Raw genomic sequence first — 16,482 nt, 5'->3', positions numbered from 1 at the left:
TCCAGTCTATCATTGTTGGACATTTGGCTTGGTTCCAAGTCTTTGCTATTGTGAATAGTGCCACAATAAACATACGTGTGCATGTGTCTTTATAGCAGCGTGATTTATAATCCTTTGGGTATATACCCAGTAATGGGATGGCTGGGTCAAATGGTATTTCTAGTTCTAGATCCCTGAGGAATCGTCACACTGACTTCCACAATGGTTGAACTAGTTTACAGTCCCACCAACAGTGTAAAAGTGTTCCTATTTCTCCACATCCTCTCCAGCACCTGTTGTTTCCTGATTTTTTAATGATTGCCATTCTAACTGGTGTGAGATGGTATCTCATTGTGGTTTTGATTTGCATTTCTCTGATGGCCAGTGATGATGAGCATTTTTTCATGTGTTTTTTGTCTGCATAAATGTCTTCTTTTGAGAAGTGTCTGTTCATATCCTTCGCCCACTTTTTGATGGGGTTGTTTTTTTCTTGTAAATTTGTTTGAGTTCATTGTAGATTCTGGATATTAGCCCTTTGTCAGATGAGTAGGTTGCGAAAATTTTCTCCCATTTTGTAGGTTGCCTGTTCACTCTGATGGTAGTTTCTTTTGCTGTGCAGAAGCTCTTTAGTTTAATTAGATCCCATTTGTCAATTTTGGCTTTTGTTGCCATTGCTTTTGGTGTTTTAGACAAGAAGTCCTTGCCCATGCCTATGTCCTGAATGGTATTGCCTAGGTTTTCTTCTAGGGTTTTTATGGTTTTAGGTCTAACGTGTAAGTCTTTAATCCATATGATTGCATAAATATTAAGAACTTATGTTAATCAAAACCATAAAATTAAAAGGAAAAGAATAGTTAAGAAGACATAGTGCTTAAATATATAATGGGTGAAGAATTAAGATCTTTATAACTCTGTATTAGTTCATTCTCACACTGCTATAAAGAAATACCTTAGACTGGGTAATTTATAAAGAAAAGAGGTTTAATTGGCTCACAGTTCTGCAGGCTGTACAGGAAGCATAGCTGAAGAGGCCTCAGGAAACTTACAATCATGACAGAAGGCAAAGGGGAAGCAGGCACATCTTACATGGCTGGAGCGGGAGGAAGAGAGTGAGGGAGGAGGTGCCACACACTTTTAAATAATCAAATCTCAAGACAACTCACTCACTATCATGAGAACAGCACCAAAGAGGAAATCTGCCCCCACGATCCAATCACTTTCCACCAGGCCCCACCTCCAATATTGGGGATTACAATTTGACATGAGATTTGGGCAGGGACACAGACCCAAACCATATCAAACTCCAATAGATACAGGGTAATGTACATAAGCAGGCAAGTCACCAAAAAAAAAAGAAAGAAAATGTAAATGGCCAATAAGCATATGAAAAGATATTCAACTTTAATTGTATTACAATTTTTATTTAATATAACACCTTGCCCAGAACTTGCCATATGGTTAGCACATTCATTTTTTTTAATTCAACAAATGTTTATTGAGTGTCTCAGTGTGCCTGGCACTATTGAAGCACAGAGAAAATGGCCATGAACAAGGCAGAGTTTATCATTTGCTCAATCAGTAAAAATGCAAATTAAATTAATGAGATGCCACTTTTGCCTAATAAATTGGATGGCTAAAAAGAAGGATAATTGGCTCACTCTTGTAATCCTAACACTTTAGGAGGCCAAGGCAAGCATATCGCTTGGGCCCAGGTGTTTGAGACCAGCTTGGGCGATGTAGCAAGACCCCTCTCTACAAAAAAATACAAAAATTAGCCCGCCATAGTGGTGAGCACCTGTGGTCCCAGCTACTCCGGAGGCTAAGGTGGGAGGATCACTTAAGCCCAGGAAATGGAGGTTGCAGTGAGCCGATATTGTGCCACTGCACTCCACCTTGGGTGATAAAGTGAGACTCTGTATCAAGAAACAAAAAGAATGACATTTAGTGTTGGTAAGGGCTCAGGAAAACAGGCAGTCTGCCACCATAAAATAGTGGGAGCACATATTAGAGTCTGATAACTTGGTAATCCAAAGGAATCAAAGTGTGCATACCCTTTGATCTGGCAATTGTACTTTCAATTATTTATCCAAAGAAAAACCTGGAGAAGCAGCCAGGGGTATACTACAATGTAGTTCATCAAGCAGTGTGTTTTTATTGTAAGGAAACGACAACCTGAATGCCCAACAACAAGGGATTCTTGGAGATATGGGGAGATGGGGTTGAGATAACAGATGAGGCATAGGCATTGGAACAGCAAAGATAGATTGGTTCAGATACAAGTGATACAGGGCAGATGAGCCCCAAAATTAGGGCTTAACCCAAGAGGGTTCTTGGCTTTGCCCAGGAAAGAATTCAAGGGTGAGTGGAGGATGCTAAATGGAAACTATAATTGAAGCAGCAGTGTATAGCAGCAGCAGAGGTACTGCTCCTTAGCAGGGCTACCCCATAGGCAGTGTGCCCAGAGCAGCAGCTCAGAGGCACTTCTGCAGTCATATTTACATAAATATAGTAATTATACTTTTAATTACATGTAAGTTAAGGAGCAGTTTATGAAGAAATTTATAAGATGAAGGTGGCAACTTGTCAGGTTGTTGCTATGAAAAGGGGTGGTAACCTCCGGGTGTTGCCGTGGCAGTGGTAAACTGACATAGCACACTGGTGGGGTGTCTTATGGAAAGCTGCTTCTATCCTGGCCCTGTTTTAACTAGTCCTCAATTTAGTCCAGTGTCTGAGCCCAGCCTCCAGAGTTGAGTCCCACCTTCTACCTCACAATTAAGTGGGTAAATTTCATGTCAGGAAGTTGAGGAGATTTTGTTTTATGTTCCATATGTTTATTACCTCTCTGTCCCCCTACCCCCCACCCCTCTCCCCATCTGTCTTTCTGAGGCAAATGTGTCTTCTGAAAGTGAGGGGATAGTGGAATTGGAGGTTCAACATTGTAGGAGGGTTTAAAATAGCTACTGCATCAAATGCAAAGAAAACAATGTGGAGAAATATTGGAATTCCCAGGGAGCACTGAAAGCATAGATGAGGTCAGATCATGAACATTTACCTGATGTATAAAGAACCTGTACAAGAATATAGCAATCTTGAACACAATTAAATACAAAATAAAAAATCCATTTTATTCAAAGAAAATATTCCTACCAGATCTATTCATAAATCTACATCATTTGGCATAATTACACAGTGTGGTTCAAGTGGTTCTGAGATTTACGGTGGAACTTCCCATTTCAGAGGTTTGTAGCTTAGCCATTAATCTTCCCTGAACTAAAATCTACATATGAATTTCAAACCATTGAGGGGATGGGGCATAGAATGGAAACTAACTCCATCCATAATAAGAGCAAAAAATGTGAAGTTAAAACCTAAAAAGTTAAAACTGCAGATCTCCAAGAAATCTAGCAGTTCACTGGAAGAAAGATGGTGTAAAGATGAATTCTTCCAAAATTAGGTTAGAGGTTTAATGCAATGCAAATCAAAATCTGAACCAGACATCTTTTAACTTTTCAAAAAGAGTCTAAAAATCAAAACCATCTGATAGAATAAATAGTCAAAAATAGTTTAGAAATGTTTAGAAAAAATAAAAGAGGCGTGAAGAGGATCCATTTATTAAGACATTACTCATATGTTTTAAAGGTACAGTAATTAAATTTGTGAGCTACTAAAGTAAGATGTAACAGAATAGTCCAGAAGAACAGCCTGAAGTATATTAAATTTAACTCACCATTAATCTCGCGATTCTCACTCACTTTCCACACTAGGTCAAAAAAAGACAGCTTTTTAATAAATAGTGTTTGGACAATTGTTAGCTTGTTCTTTTGGGAAGGGAATAGGGATGTAAGAAAAGACAGGTTCTTAATTTTCACCCCAATGAAGGTATGAATGGACCCTCCTGGTTTGCAGGCCCAGCAATAGATAAGAGGCAATATTTAAAAGGAGGCAGAGAGATGTTGAACTTCTCTTGTGAGACGTGGTAGCCCAAGCTCTGGAATTTGAATCCCTGCTCATTCCCCACTTCTTCAACAATTATTGAGCTGTTCAAGGAGGTGCAATGCAGTATGGATAAGAGAAAAAAGCTCCCTGAGCTCGTGGAACTTACCTTCTGTTGGAGGAGACAGTGGTAAACATGTAGACACATGAAGGGGAAGATGCACAATAGTGATAAGTGCTAAGAAGATGACGTAGGGCAGAGGGCAGAGTCCTGGATAGTCATGAACTCTCTGACCAAGGGTCTTGAACTGAGACCCAAATGGCAAGCAGGAAAAAGATCTAAAGGAAGGACTTTCCAGGCAGAGGAACACATGCAAGTCCCTAAGGTGGAGATGACCTTGACAAGTCCAAGGGACAGATAGAGCCAAGGTGGCTGGAGCAATGTGGCCAAGGGAAAAGTGGCGAGAGAGGTGAGGGCAGGGGCTAGAGCAAGCAGAGCCAGGTGGGCCATGCAGACAGCTTCAGTTTATATTCTGGTGAGGTAGAAAGCACATGGAAAGGTTGAAGTGGACAAGTGACAAGCAGGACCTTACATTATGAAGATCACCCTGGCTGCCATGTGCCACCTTCTTTCCAAGCAAATGTGGAAAGTGATTTCAGGTCTCACTGGACTTCTTCAGAGCCAAGCACATACCCTGATTACCACCAGTCATTAGAAATGTTTCCATCAATATTAGGAACTATTGTCTGAGGAACAGTCAGTATAAAAAAGCAAAAAAAAAAAAAAAAAAAAAAAAGATCAATGGCTATGATTACCTCTTAGGCCAAGAAAGGAACTCCTCCTGCCTGCTTTACACCTGCTAGAGTAGGTTTGGTCAAAGGTGATGGCCCCATTTCCCCACTTTGTTTCCCTTGCCAGGCCCTGATACGGCCAACATCAGACAATAGTAGGTACCATCAAAGAAGAACAAGAAAATGACCTCAGGGAAACATAGAGATCATTGGAACTAAACTACAAATAATATACTTTTAAAATTTATTTTTTAGTCACCATGAAAAAAGGAAAATATTTCTTTTATAGATGGCCTTGGCCATCAAGACCTGGATGACTTAAGAACCCAAACCTTCCTAGAGGTCAGTTCTCCTCTAATCTCTGTTATGTGTAAATGTTTCAGTGCATTACATATGCTAATTTATTAAGTTCATGTTCCAATTTCTTTCCACAGTTCTGTGCCACCCTCTTGCATCAAGTCACTCTTCAGGGACATGAGTCTGTTCATGGAGAATGTATTTTGACGGGTTTTAGTGGCATTGCCGGAGTGCCTTATGTTTCATGAGAACTGAAATATATTAGCATTGAATTTTTCTAGCAGATTTCTGTCAAATATTTAGAAGGACATATGGAGTTTCTTTCCTACCACTGAAAAGGAGAAAAATACATGAAATCAAGGCATTTGGACAAACTTTCTTGCTTGCTCTGCTAGTTTGATGGAAGCATTTCATAAAGCCAAGACAGCATCTGTAATATGAGACAGAGGAGTGATGAGCAGACTGGGAGTCTGGATTCCACTTGGAACAGGTTTTCTTATAGAGCACATCCTTTCTCGCTTGTGGTCATTGGTAGCTCAGTTCTAGGTGGGCTCTGGAAGCCTTAGAATGGGCACTTATGCTGGACAGATCTCCAGCTCTGTGGTGTGGCTTGGTCTTTGGCTTTCCAAATCAATGCACTTATTCTAGTTGGTGTCAGTTGGTAGAGGCTGCAGAATGACCTGAGGACTCCCTGTCATTAGACCCCTCTCTTCCTGATCTGCTGTTCATGGTCTAATTGTGCACTCAGATTCTGTTTCACCATCACTTCCCACAGTCCACTGGGTCCAGGGAATTATGCACATGGAAGAAGTGCTGGTGTGACAAGTGGGGAGGAGCATGGGTTTGGGAAACCACCATCTGGGCTCAAGTCTTAGCTCCACATCTTCTTCACTGAGCCACAGTTTCCTTGTCTCTAAAGATGGGATTAAAATATCAACCATGTCAGGTTGCTGTCAGGGTTGAATAAAATAATGAGAAGCCTAGAATCAACCTGGCACAGGATGGACCCACATTAACTATGAGGTGCTTCCCTCCTTGCTTCTTCTCTTCCCTCCCCAAAGAGTCTCTTGCGAACAACATTCAGCATGGGGAGAAGGCATGGCCACATATTTATTTTATGCAACTTGAACTGCTAAAAGGTCTTTCACCTCTCCCTGTAATTTCTCTCTTCACCCCTTTGTGCTCAAACACGTCTTTAGATGACTCCTGTTAACGTTTCCTGTTACCTGGATGTCCACTGTCCCTAATAGTTCCCCCTAAGGAACATTCGTAAGTCACAGGGCTGAAAGGAGGACTGCAGGGCCCCATACTGTCACCAACTTCTTGATTGTACTACAGCCAATTATGAAGATTGTATGTAGCCCTTCAGCCTTCCCCTCAGGAAACTTGACACCAAAAATAATGAACTTAAAAGAAAAACTGAACAAATGATTCAGGTGCTATTCCACTTGGGCATTTGGTAGTCACCCACTTTCATGATGTGTGAGAAAAGGAGCTCTGAAATGTTATATTTTTCTTTATTTCAATAACCTAGTGAACCCTTCCTTCTCTCCTGGTATTTAAATCTTTAATGCATCAGTTTCTTCCAGATCACCCAGCTGGAAAGCACAGCAGCACCTTGCCAGCTCCCTCTTCTTCACTGCAGCCACCATGTTCTCTCAGCTGTTTCCAGAATATTGCACCTTGTATGCTTTTATCCCTACTATGGCTCCCCCACCTCAGATCCTTGTGACCTTTGATTGGAGCTGCAGTTACTCTTTCCTGCACTTACTTTCTACCTCCAGTTCTCCCCAGCCCTCAGTCTGTTCTTCGTGTGGCAGTCAGAATTACCTTTCTGAAGCACAGGTCTCTCCTGCCAGCATGTTAAAAGCCTGGGCTTTAAAACCAGGCAGACCCGAATACAAATCCCGGCTCCTTCAAGGAAAACCTTGTCACCTCTCTTAAGCCTCAGTTCCTCATCTATCAGATGGAGTGATCACAGTATCTGCATCCTAGGGTGGTGAGGAGGGTTAAATGAGGCAAGGCAAATGATGCACTTATCCCAGAGCCTGGCACACAGTGAGCGCTCAGTGAGTTACTGTTAACAGCAGCAGCAAGAACCTGCAGTGGCACCTCGTTGCCAGCAGTACAAACCCCAGACTCCTGAGGCTGGCATTCAGGGCACTGTAAGACCTCCCCCCTGCCTCCCTTTTCCTACCTGTCTCCCACAGCCTGCCCTGGGCTGCAGTGCCATTGACTCAGCAGCTTTCTTGTGCTTCCAAACCTTACCCCCCAAAGTAACATGCTAGCAGGACCTGGTTGTTCCCTCTGCAGGTCCGCAGCCTGTTGCTCACAGTGCAGGACAGTTCTTACCTTCTGCTACCTGCTGTTGTCTCCTGACTGCTTCCCCCTCTGCTCTCTGAGGGTAGGGACCATGGATTACTTTTTTCTGCATCCCCTGCAGGGCCCAATGCAGTGCCTTGGCATAGAGGGGATGCTTCCAGAAGGAATTAAATTAGTGATGGGAGGGAATCATTGATGATGTTTGAGGGCCTGGTTTTCTCAGGGTCCCCTTGAGGCTATGACATACCTTGTTTTCATTGCATATCGTGTGTATGGTTCGGTCTGCTCCCGGTAAAGGGAAAACAACAGAATGAAAAACTGGGAAACAACAGAATAATGGAAATGAACACCTCTCTCTCTCTCTCCCCCTCTGTGTGTGTGTGTGCGCCAGTGTAGGTTGCTTACTCTGATTTCTTGGACTATTCTGTATTCTGATATTACTCCCTTTTTGGTGGTATGATCCCATCTTTATGAAATTGTAGTGGCAGGCAATAATAGATTATAGCAGCTTTTTTCTTTTTTAAATATTATTATTTGGCAAAAGAAAAAACAAGAAACAAAGAGCAGCAAAGTTTAACCTTTTGGAATAATGGTAAAAGGCACTCTTTGAAATATGAAATAGTCAAAGAAAAATGTTTCAAGACTGCAGTACATAATGAGAGGCAACTAAACCACCAGGCACTCACCAGCATTGTGCCCACCTCCAGCCTGGAAGTGAGCCTGCAGAGCAGGTGGGAGGTGCTTGAGGAGAGGCGCACAACTCTGGACCCAGACACTGAGTGGACACCTGACACATGCCTTCTAATTTAATCTTTTTGAAAGCTTCTTGAGCTAGATGATGTTATATCCATTTTACAATGGAGGTGCAGAGGGGTTAAGTAGTTGCCCAAAGTCACACAATGTAAGCTGAATTTCCCCGGCCTTATGGGCCTGTATGTGCAAATGAGGAGGTTTCATTAGGATCAGTCCACAGTAGGAGACCACAGCACCCCCAATTGTCTCCCTCTGTTATTTTGGGGAGTCTTGGAGGAGGGATCTGCCATGTATTCATGAACAGCCCTCTTGGAGGTGCCCACTTAGGGCCCCCATGGATGTCTGGAGCTGACAGAGCCCTGAGGTACAGGCCTCACCAGGCCGCAGCTGTCCCCTTTTCACAGAGGGGCTCCAGATCAGCAAGACAAGGGCCACTGTGTGGCTTTGCTGGGACCAGGCACTTGTGTATTTATGGGCCCTTTCCTCCATAAAACATATTTTAAAATAATATTTTACAACTGTATTGGTGTAAATATATTAATATTATATATTAAAACATGTTCCTGGTGCAAAGATTCACTTTTTTCTTATAATTTTAAAAGAAATTAAAATATTTTCATGGGCCCCTAAAGGAATGATGGGCCCTAGGCCAGGTGCCTGCTATCCCTAAGGGGTAAGGAGGCCCTTCACAAGACCCTAAAGTGGCAGTCCCCTCGCCACTGCCCCTGTTTCTTGGCTGACCGTGAACTTGGATCATACTGTACGCTTCCCTATCTCTCTAAAGTGTGAGTACCAGTGTCCCTTCAGCTTCTGCCTGTTTTGCTTTTTTGCTCTTGTTCTTGTTATAGATGTCAGAACAGCCCCTGAGGTAGAGCTAGGAAAATCTCTCTTCTGCTCCAGGGACATGTACACATCCTTTTATCCTCAAAGCCTTTCTGCCCACCTTATATTATATCAAGACTTATATCACACACAGGCCAGCTCATCACACGCAGCCAGAAGCTGACTCTCGGAACCCAGCTGAGACAGACACACAGACACACATGCTCCAGGGTCAAGCTGGGGCTGGAATCCCCCCTTTAATTCCAAAGTGGTCTCTCTCCACCAAGCCAGATATCCGATTATTAGAGCACACTCTTGCTGCTCACACATTCACAAGAGTAAGATATTCTGGTAAAGAGCATTCCTGATTATTCCAGCTTGAAATGAATTTGCAATTTTCTGTGCAACACAAAGCTTAGAAATGAATGATGACACTGGGAAAATCTCAGGATAATTTACAAAGATTGCTAACGAGCAGATACAGCTACTGTTTAGAATGAAAATATTTTCTCCTTTAGAGTTCTACAGGCTCAGCTCTCCCCTGGCAACACCTTGCATTCTCCATGTCTTTGAAAAACAGTTGATAGGGAAGAGTACATAGAGTAGAAATTTGTTTATAGCAACACATTTTTATGTGGAGAGAAAGCATATAAACACAAGACAGAGAGATTGCTAAGGTAAAGTGTATTTGGGTCCTGAGACAAAAAAATACAAGTCTTACTCTGCCTTCAGTCCCTAGAGGAAAGAAATGATACAGTTGAGATGAATTGTGCAGGGCACAAGTTGGTCATCTTTATTGGGACCACTGAAATGGCCACTGAGGCAGGGCTGCAACCTTGGCACGGTAAATGACTGTCGTAAAGGCCTGCTTCAGCACTGTGTCATTTGTGAGTTGGGCTGGGAGCCTGTCTTCACGGAGGTTGACAGTAGTTTCGCTACCTCGTTAATGAGCAATTGAGGAAACTCCATCTCAGGCTGAGAGGAGTCAGATCTTACCCTCCTGTTCCTCTGTCCTCGTGGCTCTGTGGTGGGCTTGCAACACCAGTGTGCTTCTCCTCACCTTCTGTGCCCCAAGTGGTGGACTGTTTCAGCTCTGGTGGTTGTGAAGCTGACATTATAGATTTGGTGTTCTGCATGGGGCTGTGACACAGACTGAACCCTAGAAGTGGACACTTGGGCTCTCAGAGGTTAGCATCAGTCAGCAGGACACCAAGAGCATGGCTGCCTCAGAGCACAGATACACATCCTACAGTGGGTCAACAGCTCAAAGTTCAACAAATGCTACCTGCACTAAGGCACATTGGCATACACTTGGCATTTTAAAAAAAAGAGAATTGTGCATGTATCTGGCACCTAATAAATGTGTTATTTAATTTGTATTTCTTTGCTCACTAGAAGGTTGAATTTTGTTACATGGGTTTACCAGCCATTTTCATTCCATTGTCTGGGTCCCTTAGCTGCAAGTGTCTTGAGACTCACCTTCCTGTTCTGCAAAGTCTCCTATTGTGTCAGCTGACTCTCTCCATGCTTTCACTTCTCCCTCATTTGCTACCATAAAACCCATATTTGATTTCCCTTATGATTAATATCTGGAGAAAGTCAGTTACCACAATGGCATGCTCTGTCTGGGCTCTCAACTCATGCTTTGTGCCATTCAGCTCATCCCTCTGGGGCTGTAAGCAATAGAAATAGGTGGGATCCTTTAGCTTTTCATTTCTCCCACATACAGGGCTCCCTGTCAGCCACCTCTGAATCTCCACCAGCTTTTCATCTGATCAAACCCCCATCTAGTGCTAACTATAAGTTTTTTAACATAGTTGTAGGAGGTGCTTTTCACTTTTCTCTAGACTGGACAGGGAATAGGACATTTACATTACAACTCAGTGTTAGCCCTGTAGGAAAGCTGATCTTTCACTGACCAGTGAGCACAGTAAGGAACAGGGAGGTTAAGTGCCCTGCCCCTGTCATATAGCTATTGAAATCCAAGTTATCTCAACTTCCAGTAGGTGCATGGCCCACACCCACCCCCAGGTCCTAGTAAACAGCCCATTCCTAAGGAACAGACAAGAAACACTTGATTCCCTACAGGTGGGAAATTGCTGTGGATTCCAGTTTGCCTTTCCCAGTGGAAAGCAAAATGGGGATACCAACCAATGAAGAGATCTTGTCCAGTTTTCATATAATTTTTGTTCAGTCACTTCTTTTTTTTTTTTTTTTTTTTTTTGAGGTAGAATTTCACTCTTGTTGCCCAGGCTGGAGTGCAATGGCGGGTCGCAGCTCACTGCAACCTCCACCTCCCAGGTTCAAGCAATTCTTCTGCTGCAGCCTCCCAAGTAGCTGGGATTACAGGCACCTGCCGCCACACCTGGCTAATTTTTGTATTTTTAGTAGAGACAAGGTTTCACCATGTTGGCCAGGCTGGTCTCAAACTCCTGACCTCAGATGATCCACCTTCCTTGGCCTCCCAAAGTGCTGGGATTACAGGCATGAGCCACCATGTCCTGCCCGTTCAGTCACTTCTGCCAGCTGGAAGCTGGTTCCCTTCTGAAATGGTCCAGGTCTTTAAGCAGACCTCAGGTGTTCCAGGTGAAGCTGTGGTGCTCTCCTCAGACCAGCTGCCTAGGACTTCTCACTCTGACTTAAGGGAAAATGCAAATACCTTCAGGGGCCAAGACAGTAAGTCAACGTGACAAGTGGACAGGGTAGGGCCAAAGGCATGCGTGAGGGCAGGAACTACATCCCTCTTGTTCACTGCTTTATCCCAGCACCTGGAACAGAGCTGGCACACCATAGGGTCCCAGTAAAAATGTAGAATGAACCGTGGGGAATGTAGAGAACTGGGAAGTGCATATCTCACAGGAGGTATTCTAGGCCAAAAAGCATGCGTAATATTTGCCTTTGAGCTTGCAACTCTCATGACTGAATAAACAAGGCTGTTTATAGATGGAATAAAACAATGATGGTCAAACAGTATTGATGGCCAACTTACCCTTTTTATTGTATGTTCAGTTGGAGTCAGAATACAGATCACTTTTTCTGTTTAAGCATCTCTTAAGTCCTTTCCATTAATACCTTGGACCTTTAATGCCCTGTGCTGTTTGGAAATTTGTGTAAATTTTTACTTTCCCTTCCCTCATGCTATGGTCTAACTTTTTTTCTGAATCCCTTGGTCATATACCTTTCTTTTCAAAAGATCTGCAAGGGCATTGTGTCTACCAAATAAGGAGCAATCTTTCTAAACACGTTTTATTCCTAATAAAAGGGTAACAAATCTGTTCTCATGCATACAATGTTGCCCTTTCTAAAACAGACTTAAGCAGTGGTAGCTGGTTCTTGCCAAAATTATTTTGAGCCCAATTTGTCTCCAAAATCTGCCACATCAAGCTACAGGGTCCTGAAAAGTGGGGGACATCCTCTGCACATTTTTCCTAAGGTGAAGAGTTGGCTCTGGCTCTTCTCTTGGACATTGCCCTTATTCTAGTGGGTCTGCATCACCTTCCCTCTATCTCATTCCCCTGGGACCCCTGACTCTACCTTTTTGGTATGTATCAAAGCCCCCTGAACCAACAGAAACATGGCTATTGGGTCAGTCAAGCAGCTATTGTGGAACAGACAGGCTAAGGCTAAAGAGGAGCCCTCTGGCACATGTGTCCTGACCCCAGAATGGCTTGACAGGTGTGAGACCATGTGCCTAAGTGCAGAAGCCCAGAGTCAGCTTCTGGACTGCAGACTCAGCCACTAATTTGTCATTTAGCCCCTTTGCTCTCTAATGAAGTGGGAGGGCCATCAGAAACCTTCTCTAGTGAGACAAAACCTAAAATAGAATCCACTCAGAGGAACAAATTTTGCAAAATCAAGTCATAGCTATCATTAATATTTTGGTCAAGATTATATGGGTCAGATAGGTACCTTAGGAAGGCATATCTTACCAAACATTTTACTGGTCACACAAAATATGCCTGTGAGCAGTATTCAACTTCTAATTTACAAATGATGTGATGAGATAAAATTGTTTGTAGATGGAAACCATGACTGCCAAGCAACAGTGATCTCCAGCTTATTGCATGATGCTATATGTTCAGATGAACTCAAAAATGCAGATAATTCTTTGGGGTTGATGTGCCTCTGCTTCACTAATGACATTGGCCCAAATCCAGATTGATTGTTAATTTTGAGCCATGAACATAAAAGCTGGAAGTCAGGAATACGTTCAGCCACAGATAACAGAAGACCTGGCCAACAGTGGCTTCAACAGATAGGGGATCTTTTTTTCACATAACATGGTATTCAAAGGCAGGTGATGACTCCCAGTGGTTCACCCAATCCAGTGCTCTCTGAGTCCAAGCTCCTTCAGTCTTTCTGCCCCATCTCACTTGGAGGTTTGGCATTCATCTTCAATTCTGTTGGCTCATAAGCTGCAAGTCTATGTTTAAGGCAGAAACAAGTGGGGGTGGAAGAAAGGGACATTAGATGCACCAATTCCCCTGATTAGGAAAACAAAAGCTTATCTAGAAACTCCTCAGGCTTTCCCTGTGGACTCACTAGTCAAAATTGTGTCACATGACTACACCTAGCTGCAAGGGAAGCAGGAAAATTGACTGTTTTCCTGTTCACCCCCATGGTAGAAGAAAGCAAGAGAGAATGGGCTTGCAAATAGGTGTGTGAGCTAATACACTGTCTATCAAGAAACCACAGAGAAATTCTTTCTAGTACTCTCGTTGTACAGATGACAAAAATGAGTTCCAGAAATGAGAAATATCTTGACCAAGGTCCCATAACTGGGTGAATTTAGAGCCTGAACTGGAGCCCAGGTCTCTTAGATGCCAGTCCAGAAAGCTACCCACTGGACCATACTTCAGTCTGAGACTGAAGTTTTGCTGATGAAGTAGAATATTATTCAGCAAATAAGGTCAGAGATATTAAACTATCAGCAGTGGGCAGAGGACATACAGCTTCCACTCTAGCACTCCTTCCTCCTTCCCTCACCAAGAATCTGAAATAATTTATTATGAGTCACGGAAACTAGGCAAAGTCAAATCAGGCCTCCCCTCAGTTCTCTTCTGCTGTGTCTAGTTTAATCTTCTCATTCTTCAGCACATTGGTGTTTGTGTGTGGAATTACAGAATCAACCTCATGATGATGAGTGTCATGATAACATAGAATTTCTGTGTCATTGTTAATGTGCTGTTCTTGTCTTCTGTCCCCTTCTGTTATCGGACCAAACAGAAGTTTTCTGCTGTTTCTCTCTGCAACATCTCCACAGAAGTCCTGAAAGTCATCAATGCCACAGAGGAGTTGATAGCAGGATCTACAGGGCCCTGGGAGTCCCCACAAGTCCCTCCTGACAGAGAGAAGGGGACATTTCCTCGTGGGACAGACCAAGTGAGACTGGATGAGCAGCTGACTTCCCTGGAAGAAAATGTAAGAGGGCGTGGAGGTGCCCTGTCTAGGGTGAATGTATGTGAAAAAGAAGCTGATGAAATTGTAGCTTATCATGAAGAGTGCAAGGACACACACACACATCACTACCACCATAGCAAATACATTCTCAGGAAGGACCTTAGGTTGGATTCCCCAAAAGCAGACCCTAGATGAGGATTTGTGTGCATGTGACTTATTAGGGAATGCTCCCAAGGGAGGCTGGTAAGGGAATGGGGAAAGTAAGGGAAAGGGAAGAATCCAAGCAAGGACATGATCTTACACAAAGAGGAGCTTCAGCCTGATCCTGCAGGGAGCTCTGGAGTAGAAGTTGCATCTCAGAGTTGTCCTGACCTAAAGCAAAAGAACTGGCCCGTCCTACAACCAGCAGGCACTTCAGTCTCTTTGCACACAGGCAGTGTCTCCAGCAGCCCAAAGGCAGTCCCCTGTGTAGATATGGGCTGCTGGGAATAAAAGCACACTGAGGCTTAGTGGGCAGGGAAAGGAGTATAGAGAAACTATAAGGAGATCCAAGGGGATCCAGGTGGGAGTATTGCCAGTGCCGCTACAGGGAATGAAGTGGTTGCCAAAAGAACTGAAGTTACTACAGCTGGTCTTCTCTGCTTCTCTAATTTAAGATACAAACACAATCTGGCCAGGTACTGTGGCTCACATCTGTAATCCCAGCACTTTGGGAGGCTGAGGCAGGCAGATCACTTGAGGTCGGGAGTTTGAGACCAGCCTGGCCAACATGGTGAAACCCTATCTCTACAAAAATACAAAAATTAGCTGGGTGTCATGGCAGGTGCCTGTAATCCCAGCTACTTGGGAGGCTGACCCAGGAGAATCACTTGAACACAGGAGGCGAAGGTTGTAGTGAGCCAAGGTGGTGCCATTGCACTCCAGCCTGGGCAACAGAGCAAGACCCTGTCTCAAAAAAAAAAAAAAAAAAGATACCAACACAATCATATGTAATTTATGTTTCTGATTAATCACCCAAGCCTCCTTGTGCCATTAGCAACAAGAAGCCCACTATCTGTCTTCTGAGCCTATCACACTCCACTCCAAAATTGTCCAAGCACTCTGGGAACTGAGTAAGACTCTACTGCATTACCTTATGACCACATTTAGACTTCAGACTGCCATCGTTCCCCCTCCCCAATTCCTATGCTCCCCAATAAGGATGCTAACCAGCCATTGCTAGTGGATCTGCCAATCAAGAGGAAAATGCCTAACATCAACTATATTTAAAATTACATTTCTTCTTTGAAAATAAAACATTTAGCATAATGCTTGAAAAAAAGTACACAATAAATGTTGGCTGTTCTTATTAGTATTTGAAAGGCATGTCATCAGCTAACTCCTAAAATGATCCCATTAAAATTCACTAAAGAATGGGTTGTTAAAAGTGGTTCCAACTTTAAAAACACACACTCTTTGCTCTTTCTCTCATCCTGGAACAAGTATGCATTTGCTGCTTTCAAGAGAAAGACACTTGAGAAAGAAAGGAAATAAAACAAGTCCTATTGGTGATTTTGCTTTACTGAAAAATCATCCATTTTTACTGAAGTGTAGGCAGAGTGGCCCAGAAGACTCATCTGCCTCATTCATCCCGTTTTTACTTGCTGCTTCTTCTGAGGACCCTGACTTAGGTAGCTGGGCTTTCCCTGGTGCCAGCTCCTTTTCTGCCTGAAGGAAGCCATGCCTCAGAGTCAGGGTCACAGGAAAAGGAGGTGAGATCTACCAGATGTCTGGAAAGGAGGAAGGGGATGAATGGGGAAGGTACTCACAATCCGTTTCAACATTTAGAAGGGTTAAAGACTATCAGCCAAGTCAGCTGGTTCCCTGTGGAAACTTGTACATCTCTGAAGGCAAAATCAATGTACTGGAGGGAGGAGAAGACAGTGCTTACATTGACCTTTCTCCAGATTCAATTCCATTTAGTTTGTACTCCTAAAAGGTATTCGCAAATATAATTATAGTCATAAGCTACATAATAAGGTTTTGGTCAATGGCGAATCACATATACAACAGTGGTGGTCTCATAAGATTATAATGCTGTATTTTTACTATACCTTTTCTATGTTTAGATACACAAATAAGTAGAATGGTGTTACAATTGCCTACAGTATTCAGTACAGTAACATGCTGTAGCCTAGGAGCAAT

At 43.2% G+C, this 16,482-nt stretch overlaps 1 protein-coding gene and 1 long non-coding RNA gene across 2 annotated transcripts in view; one reads left to right on the top strand and one right to left on the bottom strand.

Moving 5' to 3' along the window:
• Positions 1 to 16,482, bottom strand: part of LOC112132632 (uncharacterized) — a 109,854-nt gene that overhangs the window by 15,123 nt on the left and 78,249 nt on the right. The window lies entirely within an intron of this gene.
• Positions 1 to 16,482, top strand: part of MYRIP (myosin VIIA and Rab interacting protein) — a 443,644-nt gene that overhangs the window by 398,209 nt on the left and 28,953 nt on the right. Inside the window, exon 12 of the mRNA XM_002813907.6 lies at positions 14,125 to 14,319. Within this exon, the coding sequence (XP_002813953.3) occupies positions 14,125 to 14,319 (195 nt within the window). The remainder of the gene's footprint in view (positions 1 to 14,124; positions 14,320 to 16,482) is intronic.

This window comes from Pongo abelii, chromosome 2 (assembly GCF_028885655.2).
Source record: "Pongo abelii isolate AG06213 chromosome 2, NHGRI_mPonAbe1-v2.0_pri, whole genome shotgun sequence".
Lineage (NCBI taxonomy): Eukaryota > Metazoa > Chordata > Mammalia > Primates > Hominidae > Pongo > Pongo abelii.
This window is presented reverse-complemented; position numbering and strand designations above follow the sequence as displayed.